This window comes from Mustelus asterias, chromosome 11 (genome assembly GCF_964213995.1).
Source record: "Mustelus asterias chromosome 11, sMusAst1.hap1.1, whole genome shotgun sequence".
Classification (NCBI taxonomy): domain Eukaryota; kingdom Metazoa; phylum Chordata; class Chondrichthyes; order Carcharhiniformes; family Triakidae; genus Mustelus; species Mustelus asterias.
The window spans coordinates 103,591,301-103,618,878 of NC_135811.1; the positions used below are offsets into that span (position 1 = coordinate 103,591,301).

The following is a 27,578-nucleotide window of genomic DNA, read 5'->3' on the forward strand; positions in this document are numbered from 1 at the left end:
TTAGGTTGATTGGCCATGCTAAACTTCCCCTTAGTGTCGGGGGATTTGCTGGGTAAATCTGTGGAGTTACGGGAATTAAGCCTAGGTAGGATTGTTGTTGGTGCAGACTTGATGGGCTGAATGGCCTCCTTCTGCACTGTAGGGATTCTATGATTCTGCTTTTGCAGACGTTAGGGTTGCCAAAGTCACAATATTCATGCCTGTGGTGTGTGTGTTGGGGTGGCGCTCTGTTTCACAGCCGTAACATTCCTCCTCACGCTCTGCACAAAATCCACCAAAAATGGAAAGAATAGTGAAGTAAGGAATGTCATTGGTTTAATAAATAAAGGGAAATCTTACATCAGCACCAATCAAAAAATCAAATCAGTATCATTAATCCTAATTTTGATGGTTTTAACATCTTTCACGTTCTCTTGCCCGCACTTGGGATTTGATTTGATTTGATTTTTTTTTTGCTTTTCTTTTCAGCATGGAAACAGGCCCTTCGGCCCAACTTGTCCATGCCACCCCTTTTTTAAACCCCTAAGCTAGTCCCAATTGCCCGCATTTGGTCCATATCCCTCCATACCCATCTTACCCATGTAACTATCTAAACGCTTTTTAAAAGACAAAATTGCACCCGCCTCTACTATTACCTCTGGCAGCTTGTTCCAGACACTCACCACCCTCTGTGTGAAAAAATTGCCCCTTTGGATCCTTTTGTATCTCTCCCCTCTCACCTTAAACCTATGCCCTCTAGTTTTAGACTCCCCTACCTATGGAAAAAGATATTGACTATCTAGCTAATTTATACCCCTCTTTATTTTATAGACCTCTATAAGGTCACCCCTCAGCCTCCTACGCTCCAGAGAAAAAAGTCTCAGCCTATTCAGCCTCTCCTTATAACTCAAACCATCAAGTCCTGGTCGCATCCTAGTAAATCTTTTCTGCATTCTTTTTAGTTTAATAGGATCCTTTCTATAACAGGGTGACCAAAGTTGTACACAGTGTTCCAAGTGTGGCCTTACCAATGTCTTGTACAACTTCAACAAGACGTCCCAACTCCTGTATTCTATGTTCTGACCAATGAAGCAAGCATGCCGAATGCCTTCTTCACCACTCTGTCCACCTGTGACTCCACTTTCAAGGACCTATGAACCTGTACCCCTAGATCTTTTTGTTCTATAACTCTCCCCAACACCTGACCATTAACTGAGTAAGTCCTGCCCTGGTTCGATGCATAAATGCATCACCTTGCATTTATCTAAATTAAACACCATCTACCATCCGTCAGCCCACTGGCCCAATGGATCAATATTTATTATTGTCACATCTATTAGTATACAATGAAAAGTACTGTTTCTTGCACGCTGGACAGACAAAGCATAGAATCACAGAATCCTACAGTGCTGAAGGAGGCCATTCAGCCCATCGAGTCTGCAGCAACCACAATCCCACCCAGGCCCTATCCCCATGACCCCATGCATTTACCCCAGCTAGTCCCCTGACGCAAAGGGGCAATTTATCATGGTCAGTTAACCTAACCTATACATCTTTGGACTGTGGGAGGAAACCAGAGCACCCAGAGGAAACCCACGCAGACACGGGGAGAATGTGCAAACTACGCACAGACAGTGACGCAAGTCAGGAATTGAACCTGGGTCCCTGGCGCTGTGAGGCAGCAGTGCTAACCACTGTGCCACTCTGCCACCTTTATATAACGGCACTGTTCATAGAGAAGGAAAGGTGAGAGTGCAGAATGTGTGTTACAGTCATAGCTGAGATGTAGAGAAAGATCAAATTAGTGGGAGGTAGGTCCATTCAAAAGCCCATTCAAAAAGAATGGGTTTTGGATTGAGAAATCTTCCCATATTAATTTGTAAACTGTTTCTTTCAGCGGGAGGTTACGAATTGTGCAGTACTAACTGTGCCAATCTCTCCACTGCTAACCATTCATCTGTCTTTCGCCTCAGGCTTCACTTACCGGCTACCGGTTGTAAGCACAGTTGGTGTGATACAGAAAAGCCAGCGTTGGAGACGCAGCACGTCCATCAACATCGACTCCATCAAAACCTTGGAGGCTGAGGGGGACCGTTTGAGCCAGGATTTAGTGGGGGCCAGTCTTGCCATCGACACCCTACCAGACAATGGAACCCAAATTGTGGTCAGTGGCTTTCTTTTTAACATTAACGATCTGGGGTTCGTTCTGGAGGGATGGAATTGAAAAGGGGTGATGTTATGTTAAACTTGTATTGTACCTTGGTTAGACCACATTTGGGATACTGTGCACAGTGGCCAACATTTTGTAGACAGGCACGAGAAAAGTCATACAGTCACAGAGTCATAGAAGTTTACAGCATAGAAAAAGGCCCTTTGGTCCATCGCATCTGCATCGATCAAAGACAAATATATGGGCGACACGGTGGCACAGTTAGTACAGTTGTACAATTGGTATTCTGTGAGCACAAAAAATAAACCAGTCTCAAATGAGACCATTTGAGAATGAAAAGATTTGTTTTTGGTGTTGTGGAATAGTTTCTCAGATAAGACAGCATTGATTGGAACTGGTAAATATAAAGGGTGGCACAGTGGTTAGCACAGCTGCCTCACAGTGCCAGGGACCCGGGTTCCATTCCGACCTTGGGTCACTGTCTGTGTGGAGTTTGCATGTTCTTCCTGTGTCTGCGTGGGTTTCCTCCGGGTGCTCCGGTTTCCTCCCACAGTCCGAAGATGTGCGGGTTAGGTTAATTGGCAATGCTATATTGCCCTTGGTGTCAGTGAGATTGTAAAAAGTCTCACAACACCAGGTTAAAGTCCAACAGGTTTATTTGGTAGCAAAAGCTACTCGCGTTCGGAGCGCTGCTCCTTCGTCAGGTAAGTGGGAGTTCTGTTCACAAACAGGCACAAACTCAATTTTCAAAATAATGGTTGGAATGCGAGTCTTTATAGGTAATCAAGTCTTAAAGGTATAGACAATGTGCGTGGAGAGAGGGTTAAGCACAGGTTAAAGAGATGTGTATTGTCTCCAGCCGGGACAGTTAGTGAGATTTTGCAAACCCAGGTAAATCATGGGGGTTACAGATAGTGTGACAAGATCCCGGTTGAGGCCATCCTCATGTGTGCGGAACTTGGCTATCAGTCTCTGCTCAGTGACTCTGCGTTGTTGTGTGTCATGAAGGCCGCCTTGGAGAACACTTACCCGAAGATCAGAGGCTAAATGCCCGTGACCGCTGAAGTGCTCCCCAACAGGAAGAGAACACTGGTGATTGTCGAGTGGTGTTCATTCATCCGTTGTCGTAGCGTCTGCATGGTCTTCCCAATGTACCATGCCTCGGGAGATTAACAGTTATCAGTAATCAGTGAGATTAACAGGGTAAATATGTGGGGTTACAGTGTTAGGACCGGAGTGGGATTGGTGTCAGTGCAAGTCCAATGGGCCTCCTTCTGCACTGTAGGGACTCTATGAAACCATCCAACTATACAAATCCCTGTTTCCAACACTTGGTCCATAGCCTATAGATACAAAAGAAATTTACAAGAAAGATACCAGAATTGAGGGATTATACGTATCAGGAAACTTTGAGCAGACTGAAGCTTTTTTTTCTTGAAAACAGAAGGCTGAGGGGTGGCCTGATAGAGGTTTGTAAAAATATTCAATGGTTTGATGGCGTAAATGGAGAAGATGTTTGAACTTGCGGGTTAGACCAGAAGTAAGAGCCATAAATACAAGAGAGTGATTAATAAATCCAGTTGGCAATTCAGGACAAAATCATGTGTGGTTAGGATGTGGAACTCATTCGCACAATAAATATTTGAGACTAATAGCAGAGTAAGCCAGATAAGTATGCAAGGGAGGAAGGAATAGAAGGCTATGTTAATGGGGTGAGATGACGAAGGGTGGGAGGAGGCTTATATGGAGCATAAATACAGGCATAGGCCTAGGAACATGGCTTGCTGCTCTGCTGTCAGTAGCTTGTGGTCGTTTGTAACTTTGTTTTTGTACACCAGATTTGGTCAGACTGCTTTGCAGTCAGTCAGTAGACTATATACTGATCTTACAAATGAATGAGAGTGTGGATAAGCTGCGTGATGTTGGTGTCATTGTGGGTTGAAGATGTGAGGAGAGGCGATGGCCAAGTGGCATTATCGCTAGTCTATTAGTTCAGAAACTCAACTGATGTTCTGGGGACCCGGGTTTGAATCCTGCCACAGTGGCTGGACTTGCGGATAGCGAAGAGCATTGTCAGGCAATACAGCAGGATATAGATAGGCTGGAAAATTGGGCGGAGAGGTGGCAGATGGAGTTTAATCCGGATAAATGCGAAGTGATGCATTTTGGAAGAAATAATGTAGGGGGGAGTTATACAATAAATGGCAGAGTCATCAGGAGTACAGAAACACAGAGGGACCTAGGTGTGCAAGTCCACAAATCCTTGAAGGTGGCAACACAGGTGGTGAAGAAGGCATATGGTATGCTTGCCTTTATAGGATGGGGTATAGAGTATAAAAGCTGGAGTCTGATGATGCAGCTGTATAGAACGCTGGTTAGGCCACATTTGGAGTACTGCGTCCAGTTCTGGTCGCCGCACTACCAGAAGGACGTGGAGTCGTTAGAGAGAGTGCAGAGAAGGTTTACCAGGATGTTGCCTGGTATGGAGGGTCTTAGCTATGAGGAGAGATTGGGTAAACTGGGGTTGTTCTCCCTGGAAAGACGGAGAATGAGGGGAGATCTAATAGAGGTGTACAAGATTATGAAGGGGATAGATAGGGTGAACGGTGGGAAGCTTTTTCCCAGATCAGAAGTGACGTTCACGAGGGGTCACGGGCTCAAGGTGAGAGGGGCGAAGTATAACTCAGATATTAGAGGGATGTTTTTTACACAGAGGGTGGTGGGGGCCTGGAATGCGCTGCCAAGTAGGGTGGTGGAGGCAGGCACGCTGACATCGTTTAAGACTTACCTGGATAGTCACATGAGCAGCCTGGGAATGGAGGGATACAAATGATTGGTCTAGTTGGACCAAGGAGCGGCACAGGCTTGGAGGGCCGAAGGGCCTGTTTCCTGTGCTGTACTGTTCTTTGTTCTTTGTTGTTCTTTGTTCAGTGGACAGTGGAATTTGAATTTAACACAAAAATAAATCTGGAATTAAGAATCTACTGATGACCATTAAACCATCGTCAGAAAAACCCATCTGGTTCATTAACTGCCCTTTAGGGAAGGAAATCTGCCGTTCTTATCTGGTCTGGCCTACATGTGATAACAGAGCCACACAATGTGGTTGACTTTCAAATGGGCGGCACGGTGGCACAGTGATTAACACTCCTGCCTCACAGCTCCAGGGACCTGGGTTTGATTCCCAGCTTGGGTGACTTTCTGTGCATTGTCTGCATGTTGTCCCCATGTCTGCGTCGGTTTCCTCCGGGTGCTCTGGTTTCCTCCCAAAGGTGTGCAGGTTAGGTTGATTGGCCATGCTCAATTGCCCCTTAGTGTCCTGGAATTTGTAGGTTAGAGGGATTAGTGGAGTAAACGTGTGGGGTTGTGGGGATAGGGCCTGGGGTGGGATTGTTGTTGTTGCAGTCTCGATGGACCGAGTGGCCTCCTTCTGCATTGTAGGGTTTCTATGTTTCTATAATGAGTGTTCTGGGACACTCTCTTGCCCCTATAGAGTTTGAGCTGCATTGTTTTGCTTTCCCTTTACAGGGACATTGCTAAAGGTGATCACATCATGTTAGACTCCAGGAAGATGGTTTCAGATTTCTTGGTATGTCTCAATTATCTGCCACCCTTGTGTTTGCTGAGCTACATTGGCTTCCAGTCCGGCAAAACGTCAATATTAACATTTTCATTCATGGCTTCATCCCTGGGTTGTAATTTGGGCGGCACGGCGGCACAGTGGTTTAGCACTGCTGCCTCACAGCTTCAGAGACCCGGGTTCGATTCCCGGCTTGGGGCACTGTCTGTGTGGTGTTTGCACGTTCTTCCCGTGTCTGCGTGGGTTTCCTCTGGGTGCTCCGGTTTCCTCCCACAGTCCAAAAATGTGCGAGTTAGGTGCATCGGCCATGCTAAATTGCCCCTTAGTGTCCCGGAACACATAGTTTAGAGGGATTAGCGGGATAAATATGTGGGATTATGGGGATATGGCCTGGGTGGGATTGTTGTTGGTGCAGACTCGATGGGCTGAATGGCCTTCTGCACTGTAGGGTTTCTATGATTCTAATATTGTTCTATTAGAAGTAACTTGTGATAAAGGAGCTTGAATGCAGTAATATTCAGGTCTGTTTGAAGGTATGTTTACCTTGGCCCATCAGCCTCAGGAGAGCAACTCTATATCAGCCATTTGCTGCCTCACTCTTTTGCCACTGTTTTCCCATCAGTAGTGAAATTAGTGAACTTGATGGAGGTTCACAGATCCTGTGAAAAGTATGGTTGCCAACAATGGACACATTCCTGGAGATGTTGTCACATGACCTTCAACCATTAACCATCCTTACACTGGTCACCTGACAGGTGTATCTGCCTATCCATAGTAATCAGTAAGCAAACTGACTCATTGTCTACTGTTAGGATGCGGATGTTGATCCCCTTTTGAGACGTAAAATCGAATCCCCCAAAGAGGAATTCCTCGCCTCGTAACTGTTAAAAGTGTGTGGGAAGGTGTGAACATTTAGCGGTTAACTAACAGAAATACCCGACACTCACTTTAACATGAACACTTAACATTTTATTTATTTAACCAACAGGGAACTTTAACTAAACAAGTAACGTACTGAATAAAATAAGATTCTATTGGAATGCTGTTCAAATAAATACAATACTCATCCATTCACCAAAAAAAAATAGAATTCCGTAACTCTCAAAAATACAACCAGGTTTGTGGCTTTCGGAATCTTTTGGAGATCTTCTGTTGATTCCTCTGTCTGTAAGTCTTTCTGATTTGGTGCCTTTCACTAGTTAGATGGTGCACTCTCTTAAGAGATATCTGAAGCTGGCAGGGTTGAGAGCTGCTCTCTCCCCGTCGAGGCTCGAGAGGTGGCAGTTCGTCAGTTGCTCTCTTGTTTTTTTCCCGCCTGCCCTCGTTTTTATACCTGTGATGACCTATCAATTTTCCTACAATAGGGTTGATCTGATGTTGTCAACATCATCGAATTCAAATCTTATAGGTTCTTGGTAGCTGAGTGCCTGCTTTAAATTGGTTGGGCAAAATTCAAACAAAAACAGGTTGTCTTTGTCAAGAAGACTGCTCGACTTTTTGATACAAATGTTTCAGTCTGGGACTCTGGATGTACTTTGCATTTTAAACCTCCAAGCACAGAGACAAAACACTAGCTCTTGAAGGGACCACACAATGTTTTTGCCCTCGAGCCATTTTACAATTTTTCACATCTTTACCGACATCAAATTCCAACTTCATAAACTCAACCTCACAACGCTACCAGCTGCATTGATTGGTTACTGTCAGTCAGACCTTTCCTGCATTTCCACCAGGTGAATAAATAGTCAACAAAAGAAAGTTGGGAAAAAAAAGTACTGTTGCCCTGATTCTTTTCCTTAATCTGGTTCCTCGCACGGTAGATCAATCCCTAATTCTTTAGGACTCCAGGGTAATCCTGGAGGGTTGGCAACCTAAGTGAAAAGGTGGCTCCCACCACCACCAGAATAAAGCAGATAGGATTCGAGTGTCACTTACTGACTGCTGCGGATTTATAATGTGAATGCTCCTTCTGTCTTGAGCTGAAAAGACACTTAGCCTGGGATGTCACAAGTTGCCCTTGCTCTGCCAGCAATCTAAGGGATGATGGTAAAACATGCATTTAATCTGTCAAACAGCCTTTCTTTAGGCTCCACTGAATGAGTTACCTCGCATCCTCACAGCTTTATCGTGTACTCAATAGCATAAAATGTAACTGGTTTTTTGTTAAGAATGGCCATCAGTAATCTTTGTTCATCGCTGAAAGACATCCATTGTCATTAGGATAAACACAAAATACTGCGGATGCTGGAATCTGAAACAAAGACCGAAAAGATTCTGGAAAATCTCAACAGGTCTGGCAGCAAGTCTGGAGAGAGAATAGAGCCACCATTTTGAGTCGGGATGGCCTGGCACTGGCTCTGACAAAGGGTCATCTAGACTTGAAACATTGGCTCTATTTCCTCTCCACAGATGCTGTCAGACCTGCTGAGGTTTTCCAGCCTTTTCTGTTTTTGATTAGAATGCTTCCATTGCCCCCATTACCTGACTATAGTGTCTGTCCCTCAGTCAGGCTGTATATCTGCTACCCTGGGTCATCGATTTACCAGATCACAAAGGAAATGTTGATTTGGTAGGTAGGATTCTGGCATCAAAATCTGAGACATCTTTGCCATGGATTCTAAACTTTGGTTCTGGACTTCTGGATCTTGGGTTCATGTCACACTACGTGTAACTCCCACCATTTGGCCTGGCCTTGCAAAATCCTACTAACTGTCCCGGCTTGAGACAATTCACATCTCTTTAACCTGTGATTATCCCTCTCTCCACTCGCAATGTCTGTACCTGTAAAGACTTGATGACCTGTAAAGACTCGCATTCCAAACATTATCTTGCAATTGCGTCTCTGTCTATATATACCGTGTTTGTGAACCCAACTCTCCACTCACCTGATGAAGGAGCAGCACTCCGAAAGCTCGTGATTCCAAATAAACCTGTTGGACGTTAACCTGGTGTTGTGAGACTTCTTACTGGTTCTGAAGGTAACGCTCGATCACACGGTTCTACCAACGCTTGCGGTTAGGAGTTAGCGTGGACTTTAGTGAACAAAACAAAATCACAAATCTCCAACAGGCAGAGGAGACATCAAACTCAGAACCAGGAGATATTTTAAAGCAGCTCTCTCATCTGCAGATGCACCCTCCTCCATCTCTGTAGCCACCCTCCACATTGAGACAATGGCCAGAATTTTCCAGCTGTTCACACCGGCGGGATCTTCCAGTCCCGCCGACAGTGAACTCTAGTTGTGGGTTTCCCAGTGGCAGGAGTGCAACAGGAAACACCTGACATCAGCGGGACCAGAAAGTCCTGCCATCGGCCAATGGCAGGCCATCTTCGCCACTGTGGAACACGCTGCGGGGGGCTTGGAAAATCCCGGCCAATACGATGAAACATCCATTAACTGGCAAGTTGAGGGAAACACCTTGGTATGCAATTGGAAATCTGACAACTGGAGCACATCAAATAACTTGACAGGGAAATGAAGACAAGTACAACACCAACAGTGTCAGTTGCATTGACATGTTTTTTGCTAACTGGTTGATTGGTGTCAATTGGTGAGACAGACTCGAGTCACATTCCACACGAGACTTTCATTGTAGATCATCACAGAATTCCACGGTGCAGAAGGAGGCCATTTGGCCCATCGAGCCTGCACTGACAACAATCCCATCTATCCCTATAACCCCAAGTATTTACCCTGCTAATCTCCCTGGCACTAAGGGAAAATTTAACATGGCTAATCCACCTAACCCGCACATCTTTAGAGTGTGGGAGGAAACCGGAGCACCCGGAGGAAACTCATGCAGACACGGGGAGAACGTGCAAACTCCAAACAGACAGGTACCCAAGGCCGGAATTGAACACGGGTCCCTGGTGCTGTGAGGCAGCAGTGCTAACCACTGTGCCACTGTGTCACCCTTTATCTAGAGATGCCAGAGTATTAGACAGCCTCAGCAAACCTTCAGCCTTGCGTTTCCCCCACAATCAACTTTCAAAATCAAACGCTATGCATAAAAAAGAATTAAAAATTTGCATTTACAATTAGATTTATTTTACATGAGAAAGGAGAATGTCATAAATCTGATTGCAAATTCTCAATGCTTTTCAGAGAATATGTACTAGAAAAAATGCACATTATAATGTGTAATATAGATCAAATGATGTAACAGTTGCTGGATGATTAAACATGCAATTTACACAATCAATAATCGTTACCGTAGAGCGGGCTGGATTAAATTACATTTTTTGATATTATTCACTGATTTGCACTTTTGGAATCGTCATGTAGATGTAAAAATTAGTAAAACTGTCCCATAAACAGAATGAGGAACATCATTTGGAATTGATTGCAATGTAAATGCAAGGAAATCTGTGATCTGAGCTCAGGTGTGTGCCAGACCCGAACACACATAGAATTGTGTTTATGATGTCAGGTGTACACCCCGATTCCAGTGTGCACACGTACACTATTGAGGTCGGTGGACACGTGAGAGAGAGTCGGAGCTGACAATTAAAGAGTTAATTAAGGCCGTAAAAAGCCTATCGATGGAGATTTTACATTGCCCATGCGACTTTGCATGGGCAAAACAGGCAGGATGACAATCTGTGTCCGGAGCTTTGCCATTGTGAGTAGCGAGGAGTTTAGGAGCTTGATTGCTGCTGATTGCTTCGGAGTCCTGACTCCCCAAGAGCAGTGATAGAGGGGGCCATCGGACTGTTCAGCGGGGAGCACTGCAATAACCTCCACAGCGTGCGTCTCTTACAGTTGCAGCAAGATGCACCATCTGGCACTGACAGGGAGGAGAACCCCTGGAGGATGAGAATATTGAGGCAGCTCCACTGGGCACTCATGATGACTCCAGTGGTGGATCAGAGAGGAGCACAGAGAGGACAGGGAGACAGACTTCTGGAACCTTCACGGAGGCTGAGTCATGCCCTGACTCACTGCACCCTCAGCCAAGACATTGCCCACATGTCAGAGGTGCCGCCTCCTTACCAGACATTTGCAATGAGCCATTCCATTGAGGTGTGAGGTGATACACTTTGGAAGGAGTAATTTGACAAGGAAGTATTCAATGAATGGTAGGACACTAGAAAGTTCTATGGAACGAAGGAACCTTGGCGTGTTTGTCCAGAGATCTATAAAGACGGAAGGGCGTGTTAGTAGACTGGTGAAAACGGCGTATTGGACACTTGCCTTTATCAATCGAGGCATAGCTTACAAAAGCAGAGAAGTCATGTTGGAGTTGTATAGAACTCTGGGCCACAGCTGGAGCACTGGGTGCAGTTCTGGTTGCGACATTATAGGAAGGATGTGATTGCACTGGAGAGGGTGCAGAGGAGATGCTCTTGGCATTTACAGACAATGAACTTAATATCAAAAGGTGTTAATTGTCACACCAGTAAACAAGTTAACAATAATAACAGGATCGGAGATCCCATGTAAAAAGTCCCTTTTATGCTCATGGTGACTGAAGCTTATGATTGCGGGCGCTGCATCTTGGTGCCCCCCCCCCCACCCCCCCTCCTCCCCCTCACTGGCAGTGGCATTGGAGCCATGTGCAATAGACCACATTGCTAGCCTGGGCTGCCATCTCTGCCCGGGGCTTCTTGGTCGGGTACAATGCCCCCTACCTGCCATCCTGTAGCATCAAAATGTCCCGCCTGCACTGACCACCTCAAACAGTATTCCAAGGCATTCATCCAAAAGATGCGGGGAGGGAGAGGGAGGAGGGTGGGGCGCAGGGAGCTGAGTGCCCCCCAGACTTGCCCTCCTGCCTGCTGTGCCCACCAGTTGCTGAGGCTCTGAATGCTCAGAAGGGTAAGGTCAGCAATTCTCTTCTGGGCAGACCCCCGAATCTCCTCCCCAACTCCAGCCTTCCTCTAAGGGAGCTGCTGACTTTCTAAAGACTCCACTGGCTCACTAGGGGACCCACCCCTGCCCCCTTCTGCACCTCCGCTGGGTCACAATGGGGCCCAGCTCCTGCCCCCACCTCCACCCCCACCCCCACTGGGTCACAATGGGACCCGCCTCTGCCCCCTTCTCCACCCCCGCTGGGTCACCATGGAACCCACCCCTTCCCCCACCTCCACCCCCACTGGGTCACCATGGGACCTGCCTCTGCCCCCTTCTCCACCCCCGCTGGGTCACCATGGAACCCACCTCTTCCCCCACCTCCACCCCTGCTAGGTCACCATGGGACCCGCCCCTGTCCCCTTCTCCACCCCGCTGGTTCACTATTGGACCCAGCTCCCACCCCAGCCTTTGCTCCCATCCCTGCCTTTGCCCCCTTCCCTGCCCCTGCATCCGTGCCGCCCCTGCCTCCGCTCCTGCCCCAACCACTCGAAAACCAGCCAGCGTGAAGTGGTATCGTTAACCCGACAATTCCACGTCTGCTTCTGGGCTCACTCACCCTGAGATTCAGGGCTATGTGTATATCAGTGTATGACCTTTCGCTCTTGCCGCTCAAACTTGCTTGTTTACTGATGTAGTTTCATGAAAAGTTCATTCAGTTTTTTGCCACTGTAGGCGGCCACTTTGTTTGCCTGGTGGTTTCTGAGGCCTGTTTGACCAACTAAAGCACTGTCTGCTAATTAGGGAGAGGTCACTGGAGCACAGATATCTGAAGTTCCTCTCTACTTTCTAACGTACATTCCAGCCCAGTGCTTGGCCGTGGGATGAGAAGTTCCTCTAAAGTAAAAACAACCTGCCAAGCTCTTCAACCTCAACAACTCACAGCTAATAAAATAACACCGGAAATTGTTTGAGGGAACACTGTCATCATAAAAAAGAATAATTTGTCAAGTGTATCCTTGTTTGGAGGAAGCCAGTTGTCATTTTGTTGCCAAGGTGGTGTGATGTACAGGCCATAACTTCTATCGTCATACCGCACCTACTGTGTTTTGGTATTGGAAAAGGTGAAGAGTCAAAGGTCATGTGTAAGATTTTTGATTTATTATTATCACATGTATTAACATACAGTGAAAAGTATTCTTTTTTGCGCGCTATACAGACAAAGCATACCGTTCATAGAGAGGGAAAGGAGAGGGCGCAGAATGTAGTGTTACACTCATAGCTAGAGTGTAGAGAAAGATCAACTTAATGCGAGGCAGGTCCATTCAAAAGTCAGACGGCAGCAGGGAAGAAACTGTTCTTGAGTCAGTTGGAACGTTACCTCAGACTTTGGTACCTTTTTCCCCGACGGAAGAAGGTGGAAGAGAGCATGTCCGGGGTGCATAGGTTCCTTGATTATGCCGGCTGCTTTTATGAAGCAACGGGAAGTGTAGACAGAGTCAATGGGTGGGAGGCTGGTTTGCGTGATGGACTGGGCTAAGTTCACAACCCTTTGTAGTTTCTTGCGGTCTTGGTCAGAGCAGGAGCCATACCAAGCTGTGATACAACAGGAAAGGATGCTTTCTATGGTGCATCTGTAAAAGTTAGTGAGAGTCGTAGCGGGCATGCCAAATTTCCTTAGCCTCCTGAGAAAGTAGAGGAAGATTGAAAGGTTGAAAGAGATAGGAGAGAAGCAAAGGTAAATGAAATAACTGTTCAGAGGCCCCTTCACCAGATGCCCTTTATTTACAAACTCTATTCCACTCCTGGAGTGCTTCAGTTACAAAATCAGAATCCAGAGTATCATAGAACCATAGAAAATTACAGCTCAGAAACAGGCCTTTTTTGCCTAGTCCCACTGACCTGCACTTGGACCAAATCCCTCCACACCCCTCTCATCCATGAACCCGTCCAAGTTTTTCTTAAATGTTAAAAGTGACCCTGCATTTACCACTTTATCCAGCAGCTCATTCCACACTCCCACCACTCTCTGCGTGAAGAAGCCCCCCCCTAATATTCCCTTTAAACTTTTCTCCTTTCACCCTTAACCCATGCCCTCTGGTTTTTTTCTCCCCTAGCCTCAGCGGAAAAAGCCTGCTTGCATTCACTCTATCTATACCCATCAAAATCTTATACACCTCTATCAAATCTCCCCTCAATCTTCTACGCTCCAGGGAATAAAGTCCCAACCTATTCAATCTCTCTCTGTAACTCAGCTTCTCAAGTCCCGGCAACATCCTTGTGAACCTTCTCTGCACTCTTTCAACCTTATTTACATCCTTCCTGTAACTAGGTGACCAAAACTGTACACAATACTCCAAATTTGGCCTCACAAATGCCTTATATAACCTTACCATAACACTCCAATTTTTATACTCGATACTCCGATTTATAAAGGCCAATGTACCAAAGGCACTCTTTACGACCCTATCCACCTGTGACGTCACTTTTAGGGAATTCTGTACCTGTATTCCCAGATCCCTCTGTTCAACTACACTCTTCAGAGTCCTACCATTTACCCCGTACGTTCTACTTTGGTTTGTCCTTCCAATGTGTAATATCTCACACTCGTCTGCGTTAAATTCCATTTGCCATTTTTCAGCCCATTTTTTTAGTTGGTCCAAATCCCTCTGCAAGCTTTGAAAACCTTCCTCACTGTCCACTACACCTCCAATCTTTGTATCATCAGCAAACTTGCTGATCCAATTTACCACATTATCATCCAGATCATTGATATAGATGACAAACAACAATGGACCCAACACCGATCCCTGCGGCACACCACTAGTCACAGGCCTCCACTCAGAGAAGCAATCCTCCACAACCACTCTCTGGCTTCTTCCATTGAGCCAGTGTCTAATCCAATTTACTACCTCCCCATGTATACCTAGCGACTGAACCTTCCTAACTAACCTCCCATGAGGGACCTTGTCAAAGGCCTTGCTGAAATCCAGGTAGACAACATCCACCGCCTTCCCTTCATCCACTTTCCTGGTAACCTCCTCGAAAAACTCTCATAGATTGGTCAAACATGACCTACCACGCACAAAGCCATGTTGACTCTCCCTAATAAGTCCCTGTCTATCCAAATATTTGTAGATCCTATCCCTTATCACACCTTCCAATAACTTGCCCACCACCGACGTCAAACTTACTGGCCTATAATTTCCCGGATTTCTTTTGGAACCTTTTTTAAACAACGGAACAACATGAGCCACCCTCCAATCATCCGGCACCTCCCCCGTGAATACTGACATTTTAAATATGTCTGCCAGGGCCCTGTGTCAGGTCTATCAGAAGACCTGACACTCCCATTTTTAAATACAGGTGAGGCTGCCAGATTGGACAGGCAATTGTGGCCTCAATCAGGGAGCTCATACTCCAAGAGGCAAACTTCATGGGCCTCGTTGAAGTAATTAAAGTAAATCAAGAAGTCAGTTGACATCTGTAGGCTGATGGGAGATGATAGTTTTTGCTGTTCTTTGTGGAAATGGAGTGAGAGATGAAGATAGTGGCTCAGTTGGTCAGGCATCCTATTTTATTGAATGTGGGGTCACCTCTTCCCCTCCCAGTGCCACATCCAGGTGGTTATATTTTAAACTTTTGTCTATAACAACTTGCCATCATTCAGTCAGGGAAAGGCCCTGGACTAAGGCCATAGTTTCCATGGACTGGAGCCCGTGGAAAACTCCTCGGGCTATATGAATGTTTGACATGATTCAAACCGATAATACAAATATAACCTGTAAGTGTACGTTTAGTGAGGCACCTTAGCGTGCCGCACACTGTACTGACAAACAAAGTAATTTAGCTGATGTCAAATTTGAACCGATTTTGCAAATTTTATGACTAAAGTATATTTTGTGAGAACAGATTTGCAGATTAGATCACAGGTAAACCTGGCTTTCCTGAGTTCAGCTGGTGCCATCCGGGCATAGAACCCCTACAGTGCAGAAGGAGGCCATTCGGCCCATTGAGTTTGCACCAACCACAATTCCACCCAGGCCCTATCCCTGTACCCCTTATATTTACCCTGCTAATCCCCCTGATACTAGGGTTAATTTAGCATGGCCAATCAACCTAATTTACACACCGTTGGGCTGTGGGAGGAAACCGGAGCGTCCGGAGGAAATCCGAGCGGACACGGGGAGAATGTGCAAACTCCACACAGACAGTGACCCGGGTCGCTGGCGCTGTGAGGCAGCAGTGTTAACCACTATGCTACCGTGCCGCTCCATGGTAGCACATTGCGTGTTTAGAATCTGGAATGCTACTACCCACGGGTGGGGTGAAGTGGATTCAATTGAGGCCTCAAGCAGGGAATTGGATAATTGTCCAAGAGGAAAAAGGTTGTGGTGTAGAGGCAGGGTGGTGGGATGAGGTGGGTTGCTCTTGCAGAGCGCCAGCACAACATGATGGGCTGAAAGGCCTCCTTCTGCACTGCAGTGATTCGACATAGTGAAAATCCTGAGAATGTGAGGAGCTTTTCCACTTATTGGGATCGAGTGCCAGATTCGGTCTCTTTACAGAGTTGAGCAAGGTTGAGAAATATTGAAATATAGAAATCTAGGTCGCAATTTACCAGTTGCGTTGCGCTGGCGCAGAACGCATTGGAATGGAGTGGGTTCGGAGTATCGTGGGTGAGGGGTCTAGAGCGTTCAGTGCCGGTGCGAAACTCATCATTATCCTCATACACAGAGCTCCTGAAAGTAATGGGCGGGAACCAGATTAGCATATTTTAATGAGTATTCAAATATGTTAAATCCATTTGAGGCTGGATTCCCTCTGTCCCTGGGATCATCCGGCCCTTGGGTACAGCAAGAACCTGGCGAGAACCGCTACAGGCTTCCACAAGCAGAGAACAGGCATGATGGCCACACTAGGGGGGGGCTCGGAGGCCATTGAATCCCCCAGGTGGTCAGGGGCAGTGCCAATGGGGTGGGGCCTGAAGGGGGTGGGGCGTGAGGGAGGTAGGGCCTGAGGGGCTGGGGCATGTAGGGGCCATGAAGGGGGTGCGTGAAGGGGGGGGACAAGAATATGGACATAAAGGGGAAGACATGAAGAGGAATCATTGGCACGGCCCCAATGCCCTGATGCTTGTGATCTATATTTGAGAACGGCATGGTGGCACAGTGGTTAGCACTGCTGCCTCATAGCACCAGGGATGTGGGTTCGATTCCAGGCTTGGGTCACTGTCTGTTTGGAGTCTGCACGTTCTCCCCATGTCTGTGTGGGTTTTCTCTGGGTGCTCCGGTTTCCTCCCACACTCCAAAGATGTGCGGGTGAGGTGGATTGGCCATGATAAATTGACCCTTAGTATTAGTGGGATTAGCAGGGTAAATATGGGGAGAGGGCCTGAGTGGGATTGTTGTCAGTGCAGGCTCTATGGGCCAAATGGCCTCTTTCTGCACTGGAGGGATTCTATGACTCTATGTGGTGGAGGCAGTGGGGAAATATGCCTTCAATGGTGGAGGGGGTCCCCAATGTCCATGTGGGGGGGAGGAAGTCTTCAATTTCACTTTGAGATCAGAATGCTCTCTAAAAAGGGCACTTGATCTCTGTGAAACTGGAGCTGCCGACGTATTTGGGCCCTGTCTCTTTCAGAACTGGTGCAAAACTCGCCCCTGCCCAAAAATTGAATGTGTGGGAAAACTGCGATCTGCGGGTTTTTTCAGCCAAAGCGGCACTTTTTAAAACATTTCCGCGCCTTGCCCCTTAATGGCGAGCACTGGAATTTTCCCGTCCCACCCGCCATGAGAATCGTAGCGGGCGGGGGAATGGACCACGCAAAGGTCCATTGACCCCGGGCTGGACTTTCTGGCTTTGGGGCGCGTGCGGCTGGAAAATTGTGCTCGAGAGGTTTCAGTGTTGGAGGCAGCGTGTGAGTGTGATACAACACGGCTAAAAATGAACAGTCAAAGGCTTCCTCGGGTAGCCTGCTAATGACTTCTCCACAGCTACAACAGGCAGCAAACCACATCCTCATGGGTCCTTACAGCCCTGTTGCTGCTGTACGAGTTACAGGACAATAGTTGCTAGGCACAGTTAAAACACAACACATGTGCACAGCCTGGAACAATGGAAAAACACTGTAACCAAACTGGTGGGGAAACGGAGTTGGATCACAGAGAGGAACATTTTCATTTGGATTCAGTGTCGTGTTGCCGAGATGACACACGCACTTGCACACTTTCCAAAAGGTTGGATCTTCCCCCCCTCCTCCCCATCACGTACGGACTGAATTCCTTTTTCTGGCTCACATCAGCTGATAGCAAATCCAGGCCTCCTAGTTCAGTCTGAAAGACGACAGTTAAGAGGCTTTAAGCTCCCAGGCAAAGCAGTGGAAATTGATAAGTTGATCCGTCGCACTTTTTCCAGATTTTGAAAGGAAACAAGCTGGGATTTCAGGCCTTTGGATTAGGGATCACTGAACCATATGCGAGGAAATCGGCCTTGCTGGGAGGTCGCACAGTCTCCTGCTATGTTGGATGTGAGCTCCCCGTATGATTCAGTGCAGTAAGGAACTCTATTATAACCTTTCAATGAAGCTCACTCCCGTACTACAATTACAAGGGGGCACAAGTTCAAGGTAAGGGGGGAAAGGTTCAGTGGAGATGTGCGGGGGAAGTCTTTTACACAGGGGGTGGTGGGGGCCTGGAATGCACTGCCAAGTGAGGTGGTTGAGGCAGACACATCAGCAACATTTTAGACTTATCTGGATAGACACATATAGAGGAGGGGAATAAAGTTTATTTATTAGTCACCAGTAGGCTTACATTCACACTGCAATGAATTTACTGTGAAAATCCCCCAGTTGCCACACTCTGGTGCCTGTTCGGGTGCACTGAGGGAGAATTTAGCATGGCCAATGCACCTAACCTGCACATCGTTGGACTTTGAGAGGAAACCGGAACATCTGGAGGAAACCTATGCAGACACAGGAACAACATACAAACTCCACACAGATAGTGACCCAAGTCAGGAATCGAACCCGGGTCCCTGGTGCTGTGAGGCAGCAGTGCTGACCACTGTGCCATACAGGCAGTTAGTCTAGATAGGACAACATGATCGGTGTAGGCTTGGTGGGCCGAAGGGCTTGTTCCTGTGCTGTACTGTCTTTATTCTTTGAAATCCAATCCAATGGGTTGCACTCATACTGTCCTTACATTTACACACACAAAGCCCTTTGTGCGTTTGTCAAGGAAATGGAATACAAAGAAACATAACACAGAAATAGGCCATTCAGCCCATCCAGCACATGTCATTATTTATCTTCCACTTGAGCTTTTAAAGTCATTACCAGGCTGGGTGGCACCTGGATTCGAACCAGGAAACTCCTTGATCTGCAGTCAAATGCTCCACCACTGAACCATGCCTCCTCTGCTGGGCGCTTCTTAAAAACAAAATACTCTGAAAAATATTCAACAGGTTCAGCAACATTCAGGACTAAGTTGCCCATAAAACCATTGCCATCTTCACCAAGGACAGGCTTTGTCCTTTTCACTCAGAAATGTGTTGTTATCTCATCTCCCATTTTCCCACCGGAAATCCATCCTGAAACTCTTCAGAAAATCTGGAGAACCTCCTGAATTATTACTTTTTTAATGGTGCCCCGTATTTTTTAAATTGTTTGTTAATCCTATGAAACTTCTCTATAAAACCATGAATGGCACAGAAATCAGAGTAAAAACAACAGCAGTTTATTTCATCTTCACTCCAACCTTCATTCACTCGCACACCTTCACTCCGACCTTCACACACTCGCACACCTTCACTCCGACCTTCACACACTCACACACCTTCACTCCGACCTTCACACACTCACACACCTTCACTCCGACCTTCACACACTCGCACACCTTCACCCGGGGCAACCCAGTTAAAGTTTCAAGGTTAAAATGAAAACAGCTGGACAATCCTCAGCAGGTCTGGGCATCATCTGTGAAGAGAGAAGCAGAGTTAGCGTTTCGAGTCGAATGTGACTCTTCTTCAGAACAGGTTGATGACCTTTCATCGGAACCAGAATGAGTAAGAGATGCAAGAGATTGTCAGCAATAGTGCAGAGATCATCATAGAATCCTACAGTGCAGAAGGAGGCCATTCAGCCCATCGAGTCTGCACCGACAACAATCCCACCCAGACCCTATTCCCGTAGCCCCATGTAATTACCCTGCTAGTCCCCTTGACACTAAGGGGCAATTTAACATGGCCAATCCACCAAACCCACACATCTTGGGACTGTGGAGGAAACCGGAGGAAACTCACGCAGACACGGGGAGAATGTGCAAACTCCGCGCAGACAGACACCCAAGGTTGGAATCGAACCCGAGTCCCTGATGCTGTGAGGCAGCAGTGCTACCCACTGTGCCACCGTGCCACCCATAAGGAAAGAACAATGGACAAGGTCTTTGATTGAATGAAGAGTAATCAGACAATTGGTTTCAGAATCTGGAGTTTGGCCAATTCAAGGAGTAAACAGAGTGTTGTATCCAATTCTCTAACCCGCAATTAGACCAACACAGCTGATGCATAGAAATGGAAAAAATAATGAGCATTTCTACAGTGCGTTTCGTAACTTTGGGATGTTCCAAAGTACCTCACAGCCAATTAAATATCTTTGAATTGTAGTCACTGTTGCAGTGTTGGGTTTGTCTCAGGATAAGCAATTGAGAGACATTGTCCAGGAGTAAAAGCTCCCACATAGATCATAGAATCCTACTGTGCAGAAGGAGGCCATCGAGTCTGCATCGACCACAATCCCACCCAGGCCCTACCCTATAACCTTACCCTAGCTAGTCCCCCTGACACTAAGGGGGAATTTAGCATGGCCAATCCACATAACCTGCACATCTTTGGCGTGTGGGAGGAAACCAGAGCACCCGGAGGAAACCCACACAGACATGGGGAGAACGTGCAAACTCTACACAGACAGTGACCCAAGCTGGGAATCGAAACCAGGTCACTGGCACTGGCACTGGCTGTGCTAACCACTGTGCCACCGTGCTGCCTTTCACAGTTCAGCTCTGTGAGGTTCAATGTTCCCCTTATATTGATGCAAGGAGATACTGAGGAGTCTCTGATGATACCAGGGAAATTGGTGCTTGCATCCAACATGACAAATAGCTTGGAGGAAAATTCCAATCCTGGTTTCAATTTGGATAATTTAGAGCAATGGGAGAGCTGTGAGTTGGAACAGGAACAGCAGTGCAGGGAATGTTTCTTTTTGACATTCGTTCATAAGATGTGGGTGTCACTGGCAAGCACTTGTCCCTAATTGCCCTTGAACTGAATGGCTTGCAAGGCCATATCAGAGGGCAGTTAAGAGGCAACCACACTGCCGCCTGGCATCATGTGTAGGCCAGACCAGGTAAGGGTAGCAGATTTCCTTCTTGAGAGGACACTAGTGAACAGGATGGGTTTTTACAACAATTGGTTCCTATTATTGTGATTAGTTTTTAATTCCAGATTTTATTATGAAAAGATTGGGTCCATTTAGTCAAACTAATGGTTGAGAATGATTGAATTTGAATTGGGCTGTTTATACGGGTTTGGGTTGGCCTCCATCCTGTTCCTTTCTGGGTCTTAAGAGGCAGTGGAGAATCTTTGCCCCTTTTACCATACCTGCCTCACACCCAACAGCCTCTCCCTCCTCCCCCTCCTCCGCACGCTACTGGGGTTCCATGAAAGAAAGACTTGCATTGATGTACCGCCTTTCACCACAACCACACGGTTAAAGCATCTCACAGTCAATGAAGGACTTTTGAAGCATTGTTGCTGTAGAAACGTAGAAACCAGTGTTGGCGCAGCAAGCAATGCAATAATGAACAGATAACCTCATTTTTAATTTTGTCAATTGAACTATAAATATTGGCCAGGGTGCCAGGGATAACTCCCCTCTGCTCTTCTTCAGATTTCCTGAAGAGTTTCAGGATGGATTTCCAGTGGGAAAATGGGAGATCAGGTGACAACACATTTCTGAGTGAAAAGGACGAAGCCTGTCCTTGGTCAAGATGGCAATGGTTTTATGGTCAACTGAGTCCTGAATGTTGCTGAGCCTGTTGAATATTTTTCAGCATGTTTTGTTTTGTAAGAAGTGCCCATCAGGGGAAGCAAGGTTCAGTGGTGGAGCATTTGACTGCAGATCAAGGAGTTTCCTGGTTCAAATCCAGGTGCCACCCAGCCTGGTAATGACTTTAAAAGCTCACGTGGAACATAAATAATGACATGGGTTGAATGGTCTATTTCTGGGTTTTTTTGTATTCCATTTCCTTGCCATGGGATCTTTTATGTCCACCCAAAAGGACAGACAGGTCCATGATCTAATATTGCATCCATAAGACAGCATCCCCAACAGTGCAGTGCTCCTTCAGGTACCGCACTGGAGTGTCAGTGTTGACTTTTGTGCCCGAGCCCTGGAATGAGACTTGTACAGTAAGAAGTCTCACGACACCAGGTTAAAGTCCAACAGGTTTATTTGGTAGCACAAGCCACTAGCTTTCAGAGCGCTGCTCCTTCATCAGGTGAGTGGGAGTTCAGTTCACAAACAGGGCATATAAAGACACAAACTCAATTTACAAAATAATGGTTGGAATGCGAGTCTTTACAGGTAATCAAGTCTTAACGGTACAGAAAATGTGAGTGGAGAGAGGGTTAAGCACAGGTTAAAGAGATGTGTATTGTCTCCAGCCAGGACAGTTAGTGAGATTTTGCAAACTGTCCTGGCTGGAGACAATACTCATCTCTTTAACCTGTGCTTAACCCTCTCTCCACTCACATGTTCTGTACCTTTAAGACTTGATTACCTGTAAAGATTCGCATTCCAACCATTATTTTGTAAATTGAGTTTGTGTCTTTATATGCCCTGTTTGTGAACAGAACTCCCACTCACCTGCTGAAGGAGCAGCTCTCCGAAAGCTTGTGGTTTGTGTTACCAAATAAACCTGTTGGGACTTTAACCTGGTGTTGTGAGACTTCTTACTGTGTTTACCCCAGTCCAACGCCGGCATCTCCACATCATGGGACTTGTGTCCAGAACCTTCTATTTCAGAGGCAGTTGCTACCAACAACTGTAACATGGTTTACACACACAAGCTCCCGGTGTGTACTGGTTGGTGCAGTGATGCATCGAACAAGCCGAGTAGCTCCCAGTTTCCATTGCTTGCCTGTGCTGAGTTAGGCGAGCTCCGCAGAGGTGATGATGGGTGGAGGTCGCTAGCCTTGCTGTCTGGGGGGTTAGACATGGAAAATATCAGCCAGCACTCTCACTCTTGCTTATTATAGGGCGTGTTCCTTGTACATGTCGAGTGATGAGTGGAATAAATGCAGCTGTACATGAGAAGAGCCAACTTCAGAGATGATGCTGGCATGAGTCGTGGCCTTAGAAAAGAGGAGGAAAGAGGAAGAGCATTTCTGAAAAGCTCAGGCTGTCTCCTAATGCACTTATAACATCGGTGGAAAATGGGAGTTGACTTATACACCAAACATATGCCTAAACATGACTTCTGGCACCAATAAAATGGTCGACTTATAGGTCATGATGTACGGTAAGTTACATAGAATAGGCAGGAAAGAGATTGCTTCAGGAGAGAGCGAGAGAGAGCAAGATATGAAATTACAGTTGAGAGAAGGTGAATTTCTGGTGGCTATGTCTTTTCCTGTGACTTTACTGGAGGGTGAGGGAAGTGTTAGAGGAGTCTTGCCAGTTACTGGTGCAAGATTCAAGCATTGCACTTCACTCTCACGGGGGTTAACATGGAGACCCACTCAAGGCAACAGTAAGTCTTTGGAGAGGCATCGACCTTTTGTCTGACTTCGCCTCTTTGAGGTGTCTTGGGATGGCTTCATTTTGCAATGTAGGTGCTATACGAATGTAATTTGTTGTTGAGTCAGTCAGATGGCGCAAGTTACAGGCGAACGTTTGCATTTTGCCCAGTGTGCGTCAGGCATGCAAGAAGTCCTGAGCATCCTGGCGTGTTGGGGGTGGGGTGCCTTGGGTTTTCTGCCAGGATTGCAAGTGGTATTTTTAGATGAGAACGACTCTACATAACAAACTCACCGAGACAGCAGAGCCAATTGACTGACACCTTAGATGGATATTCTCAATAAGTCAAAACAAAAGAAATATGTTAGCAATTATAGAAAGCAGCACGCCAGTGATGAGAATCTTTAAAACAGACCACAGATTTACAAGAGCAGCTTATAAACACCACAGCATAACCACAAACACATGTGTATGAGACTCATAACTGCTAACTGGTCCCCATCAAGACTGCATGAAACACAGAGCAGTATTCTTGGAGGTATTGGGGAGGGAATGTTGCTCCAAGCAGGGCAGATACAATTCGAACACCCTCAAAGAGCTGCTGGTGTCCCTGACCTTTTGGCCGCATGTGTCTTCCTGTTCTATAACTCAAATAACAAAAGGGCATGGGGGAACTCTGGGCCTAATGGTTTACACTCTTGGTGATGAGCAGCCCGTAAACAACTATGATTCTGCAGTAGTTGAGAGCTCATCCCCCATTGCTGCTTTGGTTCATTTGTTGCTCGGTGGGGATTCAGTTGGAAAGGTCCTGTGTACAACATCCAGCTGGTCTCAGCAAGCAGCTGGAGATGTTTGACCCCCATGTTTCCCAGCTGAGAGCGGCTAAGCATGAGCCAGAGTTCCTGTTGCCGATGATTTAGCTGGAAAATTAGAGTATGGCACATTGGAGTGAAGATATTGCTCAGACTGAAGGTCAGGGTGAAGGTGTGTGAGTGTGTGCATGTCGGAGTGAAGGTGTGTGAGTGTGTGAATGTCGGAGTGAAGGTGTGTGAATGTGTGAAGGTCGGAGTGAAGGTGTGTGAGTGTGTGAAGATTGAAGTGAAGGTCAGGCTGAAGATGAAATAAACTGCTGTTGTTTTCACTCTGATTTCTGTGCCATTCACGGTTTTATAGAGAAGTTTCATAGGATTAACTCACAAATGAAAAAATACAAGTCACCCTTAAAAACATAATAATTCAGGAGAATCTCCAGATTTCCTAAAGAGTTTCAGGATGTATTTCTGGTGGGAAAATGGGAGATCAGGTAACAACGCATTTCTGAATGGAAAGAACAAAGGTTGTCCTTGGTGAAATGGCAATGGTTTTATGGTCAACTTATTCCCATTCCTGAATGCTGTCTCCTATGTTGATTCCTGTTTCAGGAAGGATACAGCCACTGGTTTAATCAAAAAGCTACTTCGAACCATTCTTTATTAAAAGATTCCAAATAAAGTTGACATAAAAAGAAAAGAAAGGAAATGTTTGCAGTTCTATTGTGCATTTGCCCAATCGCAGGAGGCCCCAAAGGGCCAACAAAGTGAATTTGAAACGTCGTCTGTGTTGTAATTTAAGAGGGATAAATATTGGCCAGGTCACAGGGAAGAACTCCCCTCCCCCTCTTCAAAGTAGCGTTGTGAGCATAATGGCACCTTGGAAAGACAGTACCTCCAACGTTCGCTCAGTGCTGCAGAGTGTCCACTTACATGTTGCTGCTCAATTCCTGGAGTAGGAATGGAACCCACAACCTTCACACATAAGGTGCTGTCAATTGAGGCACAGCAGATGCACCACCCTGTAGTTGAACTCCCTGCTGTTAGCAATGTTAGCATGACACAGGGTAAGTGAAAAATGGGGAGGCAGCATGTGGTGGGAGCATCACTGGATTAGTAACCCAGAGAATTTAGGGTACTGCTCTGGGACCCAGGTTCAAACCTTGCCACGGCAGATGGTGAAATTTGAATTCAACAAAAATCTGGAATTAAAAGTCTAATGATGACCATGAAACCGTGGTTGATTGTCGTAAAAACCCATCTGGCTAGAGGATTTTCACAGTAACTTCATTGCAGTGTTAATGTAAGCCTACTTGTGACTAGTAAATAAACTTTAGGGAAGGAAATCTGCTGTCCTTTCCTGGTCTGACCTACATGTGACTCCAGATCCACAGCAATGTGGTTGATTCTTAACTGCCCCTCTGAAATGGCCGAGCAAAACATTCAGTTCAAGGGCAATTAGGGATGGGCATCAAATGCTGGCCCGCCAGCAATGTCCACACCCCATGAATGGATAATAAAAGGTTCTGTGAGGGTCAACCATGTTAGCATCAGTGCACCTATTGTAAGCTGTAGGGACCATATCTTGGCCCTTTCTGGTGACCATGTTCAGTGGTATGAATTGCTAGTCAGAGACAGACATGCTGCTGAACTCTCTGTGATACTGGCAGTTCTGGTCCACTGCTGTTGTGAATGGGTGCCGAGGGCTCCGTGTACACATTCCACAGACGCACTGTCGACAGAGCAGAACCAGCGATGAGTTCACATTGACTTGAAGAATAATAACTGAAAGGACTGAGGGAAGGTAATACAGAAACTGAAAACCCAGATAACAGAACAGCCTTTTCAAACAAATGTGCTCAATATTCATCTGGATGAGTTGAATAAAATATATAGGTAAAATGAAGCAGCATTTTTAATAATCCTAAGATGTTGTTTATCAAGTGTGTGTGTGTATGCGTGTGTGCGTCTGCATGCGTGTGTGTGTGTCTGTGTGCACGTACATATGTGTGTGTGTCTGTGTGTTTGTGTGTGTGTCTATGCGTGTGTGTGCATGTGTCTGTGTGTGCATGCATGTGCGTGTCTGCGTGCATGTCTGTGTGTCTGTGTGTGCATCTGTTGTGCGTTTGTGTGTGCCTGTGTGATTGTGTGTGCATGTCTGCGTGTCACATTAATTCAGAGAAATCAAATACTGATAATGAACAAGGAGTGGGAGTGTTGCAGGTCAGAGTTTACAAGGGCTGTAAGGGAGAGGAGGGCAGGGAAAGTGGAGGAGGGAGGATAGGGCTGGGGGCGGGGAAAGGTTATCATGGTGACAACAATGCGGACGCCTTGAAAGTAGGCTTGCCTCGTGCTTGATTTGAGATCCTCTCTCGTTCATGGCTGTAATTAGAAGGGCGAGTGCTTTATGTGTTTAGATGCCAACAGCTGTGCAAAAATGTTGAGCGCTGATGCTTAAAAGTAATCCACCAACATGATACAGTATGACATCGACTAATGCCAGCTTCTTGCTGTGTGAAAGACCTTTTCTCAGATGCATTGCGTTTCGGTTTGGCAGCAGAATGGTTGATTGAACTACGACCAGAAATGAATAGTATCATGGAACAAAGCTTCAACCGCCGAGGATTTTTTTTGTAACTGTTTCGGGGACACCTTTTTTTTAAGCTTGCTTGTTCTACTTATTCTCGTAAATCTCCCTCCTTCACTTCCTTCTCCAGTTACATAAGAACATAGGAACTAGGAGCAGGAGTAGGCCATCTGGCCCCTCGAGCCTGCTCCACCATTCAATAAGATCATGGCTGATCTTTTCATGGACTCAGCTCCACTTACCTGCCCGCTCATCATAACCCTTAATTCCTTTACTGTTCAAAAATGTATCTCTCCTTGCCTTAAAACATTCAATGAGGTAGCCTCAACTGCTTCACTGGGCAGGGAATTCCACAGATTCGCAATCCTTTGTGTGAAGAAGTTCCCCCTCAACTCAGTCCTAAATCTGCTCCCCCTTATTTTGAGGCCATGCCCCTTAGTTCTAGTTTTACCTGGCAGTGGAACCAACTTCCCTGCTTCTATCTTATCTATTCTCTTCATAATCTTTTTGATTTGATTTGATTTGATTTATTATTGTCACATGTATTATCATACAATGAAAAGTATTGTTTCTTGCGCGCTAGACAGACAAAACATACCGTTCATAGAGAAGGAAAGGAGAGGGTGCAGAAGGTAGTGTTACAGTCATAGCTAGGTTAGAGAAAGATCAACTTAATGCAAGATAAGTCCATTCAAAAGTCTGACAGCAGCAGGGAAGAAGCTGTTCTTGAGTCGGTTGTTACGTGACTTCAGACTTTTGTATCTTTTTCCCGACGGAAGAAGGTAGAAGAGAGAATGTCCGGGGTGCGTGGGGTCCTTAATTATGCTGGCTGCTTTGCTGAGGCAGCGGGAAGTCTAGACAG

At 46.3% G+C, this 27,578-nt stretch overlaps 1 protein-coding gene across 1 annotated transcript in view; it reads left to right on the top strand.

Moving 5' to 3' along the window:
• Window positions 1-27,578, top strand: part of LOC144500751 (plexin domain-containing protein 1-like) — a 332,900-nt gene that overhangs the window by 78,652 nt on the left and 226,670 nt on the right. The window contains exon 2 of the mRNA XM_078224149.1: window positions 1,953-2,143. Coding sequence (XP_078080275.1) covers window positions 1,953-2,143 — 191 coding nt within the window. The remainder of the gene's footprint in view (window positions 1-1,952; window positions 2,144-27,578) is intronic.